This window comes from Sorex araneus, chromosome 2, assembly GCF_027595985.1.
Source record: "Sorex araneus isolate mSorAra2 chromosome 2, mSorAra2.pri, whole genome shotgun sequence".
Taxonomy (NCBI): domain Eukaryota; kingdom Metazoa; phylum Chordata; class Mammalia; order Eulipotyphla; family Soricidae; genus Sorex; species Sorex araneus.
In genome coordinates, this window is record NC_073303.1 from 246,652,588 (window position 1) to 246,662,841 (window position 10,254).

At 43.7% G+C, this 10,254-nt stretch overlaps 1 protein-coding gene across 1 annotated transcript; it reads left to right on the forward strand.

The window, feature by feature from the left end:
* The first annotated feature begins 1,841 nt into the window (after nt 1-1,841).
* LOC101549838 (olfactory receptor 7D4-like) lies at nt 1,842-2,819 on the forward strand. Its single transcript, XM_004615034.2, has one exon. The coding sequence runs from the start codon at nt 1,842-1,844 to the stop codon at nt 2,817-2,819; it is 978 nt and encodes a 325-aa protein (XP_004615091.2).
* The last annotated feature ends 7,435 nt before the right edge of the window (nt 2,820-10,254 follow it).

Here is a 10,254-nt window from a genome sequence, read left to right on the forward strand (position 1 = left end):
ATGCAATGGTAAAAAAAAATCTGCGGCTGGAAAGAGGCCACGCCCACTTTTGAGGCCACATCCCCAAATTAGAGGACACGCCCCTAACCTGTTCGGACACGGGAGGGCGGGATCAGGCGCGGTGGGCGAATGACTGGGACCTGCCCTGCGGGGCTGGGGCGCTCCGAGCTGTCCCGCTGCCGCGGGTGGGCACGGGATGTGGGGGGCGCTTTTCCGGGTGGCACAGGGTCTCCAAGGGGAAGAGCCAATATACCTGTGGGACACGGGAGGGTGGGATCAGGCGCGGTGGGCGAATGACTGGGACCTGCCCGGCGGGGCTGGGGCGCTCCGAGTTGTCCCGCTGCCGCGGGCTGTTTTATTTCTTAAATACCACTAATGAGTGAGCTCAACAGTTTGGTCTTTCTCTCATGACTTATTAAACCTAACAAGACAACCTCTAGCTCTTTCTGTATTGAAGAAGTAGGTTAGACTAACTCCTCCCTTTCAATGACAGTGTCCATTGTGTAAAGAGACCATATGTCCTACATTTTATCTAACATCTGCCAGTAGGGTTGTTTTGATACCTTGGCCATTGCATTTAGCTCTGAAGTGAATATAGGGAGGGCTATGTCATTTTTAAGTTGTTGTGTTTGTGGTAGAGGCCAAGACATGAAATGTCTGGGTAATATGGGAAGCTGTATTTTCACTTTTTGAGAAATCTTCATACTGTTTTCCAGAGACTGAACTAGACAACATTCTTTTTATTATCTTTATTTTAAAAATCTTTTTGGGGGTCACTCTCGGTGATGCACAGGGGCAACTCCTGGCTCATACACTCAGAAATTACTCCTGGAAGTGCTCGGGTGGGATATAGGATGGGATATGGGATAGGGGATGCTAGGAATTGAACCCGGGTTGGTAGTGCTGAAGGCAAGTGCCCTATCTGCTTAGCTATCACTCTAGCCCCGACAATGTTCCTTTTAATAGTGAATGAGTGTTCAGTTTTCACTGTATTCCTGCCAAAGCTGATTATTTCCAGGCTTTTGATATAGGTCATGCTCTTTGGTATGGAGTGGTATTTATGTTTTTTTTTTTTATTTTGCTTTTTGGATCACACCCAGCGATGCTCAGGGGTTACTCCTGGCTTTGCACTCAGGAATTTCTCCTGGCAGTGCTTGGGGGACCATATGGGATGCCGGGGATTGAACCCGGGTCGGCCACATGCTTATGTTTTATTTTGATCACAATTTCCTCATAATAAATAACTGTGAACATTGTTTTGCATGTCTACTGGTCATCCATGTTAGGCATTCTAGTACATTTTCAGCTGAGTTTTGTGAGTACTTTATGTATCTGAGATAGTAGTCCATTATTGGATATTTTGTGTGCAACTAGTTTCTCCCTTTAATTGAGTATCTTTTAATTTTAGCCCATGTTTCTCCTAGTTTTTTTTTACTTTGACGTCATTTCATGTGGAAAACTCTTGCCTTTTACAATTAAAAATATAGTTATTCAAATAAAAAATTCAGAGAAAAATATCAGGAAAACAGTTGAACTGCCTCGAATTACTTCAGAAGAAACTGCAAAGAAGATATTGGGTTAAACTCAGAAATAGAAATAAATAGAAATTAAATTCAGAAAAAGAATTAGAGATAGTAGGAGATGAAGAAATTATGTTTAAATAAAGAAATCTGAGTACATATATAGTTAAAATAGAAATAGGTTAACAATTGACTGAGTCAATAGCTATCTTCAGAAAAAAAAATCAGGTGTATAATATCATGGCCAGGGAGATAGCTCAAAGGAGAAGAGCAGATGCTTGGCATGTGGCAGCCCCAGGATAGTTGCCCAGCGCCACCTTCATGACAATTTTCATGTTCCCTGGCAGATTCATAAGCTCCATGGAGGCAGCAAACCAGACAGGAGCACCACAATTCCTCCTTCTGGGACTCTCCAAAGATCCGGACATGCAGCCCCTCCTCTTTGGAGTGTTCCTATCCATGTACCTGGTAACCGTGCTGGGGAACCTGCTCATCATCCTGGCCAGCATCTCTGACCCCGGTCTGCACACGCCCATGTACTTCTTCCTCAGCAACCTGTCTTTCACAGACATCTGCTTCACCACCACCACCGTCCCCAAGATGCTGGTGAGCCTCCAGATGCACAGCAAAGGCATGTCCTACCTAGGCTGCCTGACGCAGGTCTACTTTTTAATTATATTTTCTGGACTGGAAAGTTTCCTCCTGAGTGTGATGGCCTATGACCGCTTCGTGGCCATCTGCCACCCCCTGCACTACACGGTCATCATGAACCCCCGTCTCTGTGTCTACTTGGTTCTTATGTGTTGGCTGGTCAACTTTTGGGATTCCCTGTTTCAGATCCTTCTGTTGGCACGGCTGACTTTCTGCGTGGGCACTGAAATTCCACATTTCATCTGTGAACTGGCTCAGGTACTCAAGGTAGCCTGCTCAGACACCCTCATCAACCATGCTGTCTTGTATGTGTCTGCTGCCGTGATGGGTGTGGTTCCTCTCAGTGGCATCCTCTACTCTTACTCTCAGATCGTCTCTTCCCTAATGCGCATGTCCTCCAGGAAGGGCAAGTCCAAGGCTTTCTCCACCTGCGGCTCTCACCTCTGCGTGGTCACCTTGTTTTATGGCACTGCCCTGGGTGTGTATCTCATTTCTCCGGCCACTCACTCTTCTGAGAAAAATTCTATTGCCTCGGTGATGTACACAGTGGTGACCCCCATGCTGAACCCCTTCATCTACAGCCTGAGGAACAAGGATGTCAAAGGGGCACTGGGCAGGCTCCTCAGACGAGCAGTTTCTTATCAGTGATGGGTCCCTGGGCTTATCACTACAGAACATTGTGACTCCCACGGCAGATTTAATGAAGAATTTGAAATCCCTGGATGATTTTCTAGCCAAGACAGACTTTATTTCTTCCTTGCTGGGGTTCTACAAGTCATTGGATTGAATAGTTGTGTATTTTTTACTACGACATCTGCAATTCTATTTCCCCTTGTTCATGTCTATTTGAATCCCCTCAAGAGCTGTCTTTGGTCAACTTGGCTCATACTCTCTTCTGAGACTTCAGCATGAGATTTATTTATTTGTTTGTTTGTTTTGGTCATACTTGGCAATGCTCAGGGGTTATTTCTGACTCTGAACTCAGCAATAACTTCTGGCACTGCTCTGGGACCATATGGGATGCTGGGGATGGAACCTAGGTCGGATGCATGCAAGGCAAGCACCTTACTTGCTGTAATAGTTCCTGCCTTCTCTCCCCCCTCCCCCAAAAGCATGAGATTAAAAGTTTTCCTATCAAGAGATGATATTCTTCTCCCAAATGCCAAGTTCAATGATGATGCACCTCAACAAATTTTAATTCTTCTATATCTCGCCCTGAATAAATGATGAGGGATGGAAGTTTCACCATCATCACAAGACGGGAAGATCAATCAAGACAGGCTTTCTGCTCATGTGTATGCATGTGTGCACATGCCTTTCCTCAAAATCTTCTTTGAGACATTTATACTATTGTACTTTTCCCAGAAAAAAGAGAGAGAGAGAGAGAGACTGAGCCAGACGCTTGAGCCCACGACCCAATGCTGCGTCTCTCATTTACAACAACCTTAGTGTGGCTTTAAACCTCAGATAGGAATGCGCATTTGAAACTTGTACAGATGATTGTTAAGTTTTCAACTGTAAATATAAATTCTAATATGTTGCCTATTCTTTATAATTCTTCCTTCTGTCTTTTATTTTTTTATATTTTTACCTACATGGAAGAGCCTGGCATGCTCCAGGCTGTGGTGTATTCAATACGCAAAATGCAGTAACAATAACAGTCTCATTCCCCTGAACTTGAAAGAGCTTCCAGTCATTGGGAAAGAGGAGTAAGGAGAGGCTGCTAAAATCTCAGGGCTCGACAAATGGAGATGTAACTTGTGCCCGCTCAAGCAAATTGATGAACAATGTGATGACAGTGATACAGTGAAATTTTTACTTATCACTGAATCACTGTGAGGTCTGAGAGCTTCCTAACCATGCCTGAATGCTCAGGGACAGTACTCTGATATAGTCACCAGTTTGGATCAAGGCTTGACTAGTAATGCAGCCCTCACTGGGGGGACCATCAGGGCTACCTGGCAGTGCTCAGGAATTAGTCCTGGCTCTTTGCTCAGGGATAACACCTGGCACTCTGTGGCTGGTGATAGAATCGAGGTTAGCTGCTCACAAAACAAAAAACTTTTTTCTTTGAATTGAATCACCATGAGCTACAGTTACCTAACTTTCATGTTTGAGTTTCAGTATTACAATGATGGAACATCTGTCCTTCCACCAGTGCACATTTTCCATCACCAATGTTCCCAGTATCCCTCCCTCACAACCCACCCCTACCCCTGTCTCTCTGGCAGAGAATTTCCCTCTTACTATCCCTCTACTTTTGGGCATTATGGTTTGAAATACAGGCACTCAGAGGTCATCACGTTTGGTTCTTTATCTGCTCTCAGCACATCTCCCATCCTGAGTGATCCCTCCAACCATCATTGACTTAGTGATCCCTTCTTTATTCCAGCTTCCTTCTTCCCCAGCTCATAAGGCAGGTGTCCAACCGTGGAGCAATCCTTCTGGCTTGCCTCTACTGTCCTTGAGTAGTAGTCTCACATTTCATTTCATATTCCACAAATGAATGCATTGATTCTGTGAGTGTCCCTCTCTTTCTGACTCATTTCACCTAGCATGATACTCTCCATGTCCATCCACTTATTCCCAAATTTCTATGACTTCATCTTTCCTAGCAGTTGCATAGTATTCCATTGTATAGATGTACCAAAGTTTCTTTAACCAGTCGTCTGCTCTTATGCGCTCAGGTTATTTTCAGATTCTGTAAAACAAGAAACTTAACCCTTGGACTATCTCTTGAGCTAAAACTCCAAATTTTAATAATTGTTGAGTAGGCTGAGGAGAAATAGAAATATTATTTTCTGTTCATGGAAATAGAAATTGGCACAGCCAATCAAGATATCATCATGAAATAAAAACTGCCCTACAAGATGTGTCAATTCCTCTTCTGGGTATTAACGCCAAGAGAACAAAGACACAAGTTTAGAGTTAGATAACACACCTCTGCTCAATATATGGGAGGGCTGTACCGAGACCCTCTCAGACTTCACTGGACTTCACTGAGGCTGTTGACCTCTCTTACATCACAGGAAGTGCAGTCTGGCCACCTACCCCTGGAGCAGCAGCTTCTGGAGACTTTCCATCAGGTCTTACACATCCAGTCCTTTCAGTGAACTAACCACGACAAACAGATGCTGTCCCTCTGCGTAAACACAGGGTCACTGCTTCTCAGTTTCAGATCTGAGCTCCAGACTTGAGGAAAAGAGGACCAAGGTCCCCGTGTGCCGACGGAATGCTGTGCCTCTGCAAGGAAAAAGCAATCCTGCAATTTGCTAGAACTTGGATGGAACTGGAAGATATCCTGTGAAGTGGAGTTAGCCAGAAGAAGAAAGACAAATGCAGCATAATTTTGCTTATATAAAATAACCAGTTTAATGATAGCACAGAGGGTAGGATGTTTGCCTTGCACGCGACCGACCTGGGTTCGATTCCTCTATCCATCTCGGAGAGCCCGGCAAGACACCTAGAGTATCTCTCCCACATGGCAGAGCCTGGCAAGTTATCCGTGGGGTATTCAATATGCCAAAAACAGTAACTACAAGTCTCACAATGGATATGTTACTGGTGCCTGCTTGAGCAAATTGATGAGGAATGGGATGATAGTGACAGTGACAGTGATAAAATAACCAGATGAGGGAATGCAATGTAGCAAAGGGGGAAACTCCAAGATCTTCCTTGACCCTGTAAGGGTGAAACAGACGTTATGTCAGGTGGCAGAAATGTGAATAATCAGGTAGGCCTCAGGTTCAGTTCCTGGAACTGAAACAGATTCAGTTTCCCAGCAATGAAACAATTCGTAGCTAGCCAACCTGAACCCACCTGGGAAAGCACCTGGGCTCAGCAGGTGGGCTCAATTAATCAATTATCACAATGTCCCAGCAGTTGCTCTTGTTAACCCTAAAAGAAATCTGTGTAATCATAAAATTGGTACAGATACTGGAAATTATTTTTTAATTTTGCCTGGGCACTGTTACCCTAGACACTTGCCAAAACACCTTTGTTTGGTAACTAAGTAAGATTTTTTTTTTTGAAACAATAAGGCATGTACTGCTTAAGTAATCAAACCCTATGTAATCTGCTTACTGCCTGAAGTCGGGATCTCTAACTAGAGACCCCTCTGTGGGTGAGATAGTTGACCCCAGTATACTGGAATAAAACTCCTATTGCTTTTGCATTATCGATTTCGGGTTTCTGTCCGTCTCCCTGCTTGGGAACCCAGAATTCTGGGCTTAACACTCCCCACCTCCCCAATCTCCCACACAAGTGCCACCTGGATAGGCACATTTCAAAGGACTGGAGCGATAGCACAGAGGGTAGGGCGTTTGCCTTGCACGTGGCCAACCCGAGTTCGATTCCTCAAAGAGCCGGGCAAGCTACCGAGACTATCCTGTCTGCACGGTAAAGCCTGGCAAGCTACCCATGGTGTATCCGATATGCCAAAAGCAGTAACAACAAGTCTCACAATGGAGATGTTACTGGTGCCCGCTCAAGCAAATCGATGAGCAATGGACGACAGTGCTACAGTGCTACAGTGATTGTAGTTTCGATTTTATGGTTTCAGTATTGTTGAGTCTGTGCTTTGGAAAATGACTCTATACTCCCTCATATCAGCAGTATAACTGAAAACCCATTACTTTCCTTTTTCACCATCCTTTCTCCCTTGAGTTTTTCCTTCTCTGTCCTTCTGCCTATACCCCGAGTAAGGGTGACCTAGGACTCCCCCTTTGCACATTACATTTCCTCATGCAATAAATCAATTTTTTTCCTGGAGTGAACTTATTGGGGTAATATTACTGTTCAGAACTATAAATGTTTCTGTTTTTAGGGGGCCGTGTTATCACACCATACCTACCACCAAGGTGCCAACTACCCTCCACCACCGCCCAAAGATATTTCTCTTCTCTTTAGGCAAACTCAGTCATGTTGTCAGAACCCACATGTTTGCTTCCGCTGAATATAATATATAATATCCAAGATTTGGAAAGAGTCCAAGGTCCATCAATGGGATGAGTGGACAAAGAAATTGTACTGCTTCCGTACTGAAGTATTGCTTGTTTGCTTTAGCTAATGAGAAAGTGGATTGAACGACCAAGCCAACGATCCACACTGTGATCAGGCATGGTGAAAAACCTTGCCTGGATTTAGATTTAGGGCTGGTCAGTATGCTGGACCCTCGCCCTCAGGATAAGTAACCCCTCAGGGTCATAAGGGGTCTTCGATTTGGCAAAAACGGTTGCTTGAGACTTCATGGTTAAATTCTCATTGTCTAATGCAAGGAGAAAGAACTCACATTGGTCAAGGCATCCACAATGAAAGTACAGCCGGCTGGGGCTGGTGAGATAGTGCAGTGGGGAAGGCATTTGCCTTGCATGTGGCCAGCATTGGTTCGATTGCGGCATCCTATAGGTTTCCCTGAGCACCACCAAGAGTAATTCCTGAGTGCAGATGCAGGAGTGAGCTCTGAGCATTGCAGGTGTGGTCCAAAACCAACCAACCAACCAACCATCCAACCAACCAACCAACCAACCAAACAAACAAACAAAATCCCTAAATTCAGTCCCAAGTGGTGGACATGACCATCTGACCATGTTCAAAAGTGGAGGGGTTAGTACAGGAACACGGGGTCATCAACATTAACGCAAGTGGAGCCTCAGCATAATCATTTTCCAAAGGCATGTACATAAACTCTGTTAGACAGGTATGAGAATTTTGTGTGTCAGTGGACAGCATCGGTTTGTCTTCAGAGAAGTCTCATGTTAGGAAGGAAGGGGGAAGCCCTAATCACGCAAATTGAAAGTTAGTTTTCTATGTTGGAGAGATACAGGAATTGAGATACTTGCCTTGCATGAGTCCGATGATCCCAGTTCTGATTTGATTCCTTGAACCACACATGGTCTCCCAACACAGTCAAGTGTGTCCCAAACCACTCCCTAAATTTAGGAGGTAGGTTTCAAGGCTGTAATCCTTGAAATGTAATGGCGGCTTTAATTTTCAGAAGAGAACCAAGAATGACATTTGTTTTTTTTGCCACAATGATTTCAGTGGCCATTCTAGAAGAGTGACCGGTGTTGGATTTTATCATATTGATTGATTGATTGATTGATTTACTTGCCTTTTGGGCCACACCCAGCGATGCACAAAGGTTACTCCTGGCGCTGCAATCAGGAACCATTCTTGGAGTTGCTCAGGGGACCATATGTGATGCTGGGAATCGAACCTGGGTCTGCCACGTGCAAGGCAAATGCCCTATTCACTGTGGTATAGCTCCAGCCCCCTATCATTTTTATCGACTCACTAGTGACGTGTTTCGTTTTTGGCGGGGAGGGGGCACAGCTGGCAATGTTCAGGGGTTACTCCTAACTACGCTTAGAAATTACTCCTGGTGGTGCTTGGGAGACCCTATATAGTGCCGGGAATCGAACCTGGTTCGGCAACATGCAAGGCGAGCATCCTGCGAGCTCTAGTATCTTTTCAGCCCTACCAGATATGTGATCATTAAAAGTATTCCTAATTATTTCAACAATGGTTAATGATAACTAGTCAGGAAATGGGAAGAAATGCAACATCAGGGACACAGATTTGACAACTGGGAGTGGAGTTGTCAAGCACAGTTTGAATATCCAGAGAAAATGTTTTTAATTGGGAGTTTTGAGAATTCACCTCTGGGAGTCCCTAATGGATCAATGCTCCACATCTCCCTCCTTTGCTCCCAGATAACTGACCTACAGACAAGACAAGTAACATGCCTGTCCCACTGGTGCTGTCAATTTTATTCCAGCACAAGCGGGCTTTTCTGCACTTCAAAAGCCCTCTTGCCATCCATCATTCCATCCCCAGGTGTTCGCCTGGGACCACTTGGATGGTTCCTTTGGACTTAGTGTTTTCTGAAAGATGAGTATAGGTCGAAGTCCAAACCTAAGACGTCCAGGCACTCCAGGAGGTGAGTGGTCATAGGAATAATCTCCAATCATTGTCCGTGCTTAGCCTGCAGAAGAACTCCACAAGGTAGATTCTAGGAAATGATGATGGTACTCTTAGGAAATGCTTATCTGATATTGAACTTTGTCATCTCTTTCCCACTTCAGTACAGTATGATGTTGCTTAATAGTTTGAGAAAGATGCTATTTTTATTTTTCACTTTGTTGAGGTGATATTGTGGATAACAATGTAATTTCTGTGTAAACATAATAATTTGACTCTGTAACTATAGCAGAGTCACAGCCAAGTGTAATTTTCCCTCCATAGCCACACCACCACCCCCTGTACTTGTGAATCATTTAAGGAAATAAACTTTCTTCCATCATGTGATAGGCATGTTCTTGTAACAATGCACCTTTGGTTGTAACTTCTTACTTTTTTAAAGCACCTTTTATTTACTAAGAATTTTAAGTTCTGTCCAAATGTGACATCCTTTTTAGTGTGCATCTATTGTGTGTATTTATGATCTATGATGTATTAATATTTCTTAATTGGATCATCATGAACTACAGTTACGAAGTTATTCATGGTTGAGGCTCAGGCATGCAATGTTCAACACCCATCCCTTCACCAGCGTCCACTTCTCTTTACCAGTGTCACCAGTTTTCCTACCAGCCCCTGGCATAACTCTATGTTAGACACTGATTTTGTCCTTTTGTCCTGCCCTACCTTTTAGGCATAGACAGAATAAATAATATACTGCTTATGGTACATTTCTTCACCAGTGAGAAGACTTCAAATCAGCAGAGAGTAGTCCTTCATGTTGAGTTTATTTTAATTTTTTGAGGTTCTTGTTTTGATGTCATGTAGCATTGTAAAATGGCTGCATAGGAAGTTTTACTATGGTCAAAAAATTCATAAAGGGCAAGTGGTACAAATACATTGCTTTTCACTTTATTGTTTCCCCTCACATTGGTATGTATTAACCCTACTTTTTCCTTAGTCACTTTCAGGAATTATATAATATGAGAAGTCAATAGGTTTTGTATATTACCTGTCTGTTTATTTTCTTCAATTGCATGTTTATGACAGTTTTCTATCAGATTGCTCAGTATTCCTCATGATCTTTTCTTGCTTAATATAATTTTAGTGTTTTATTACTGAT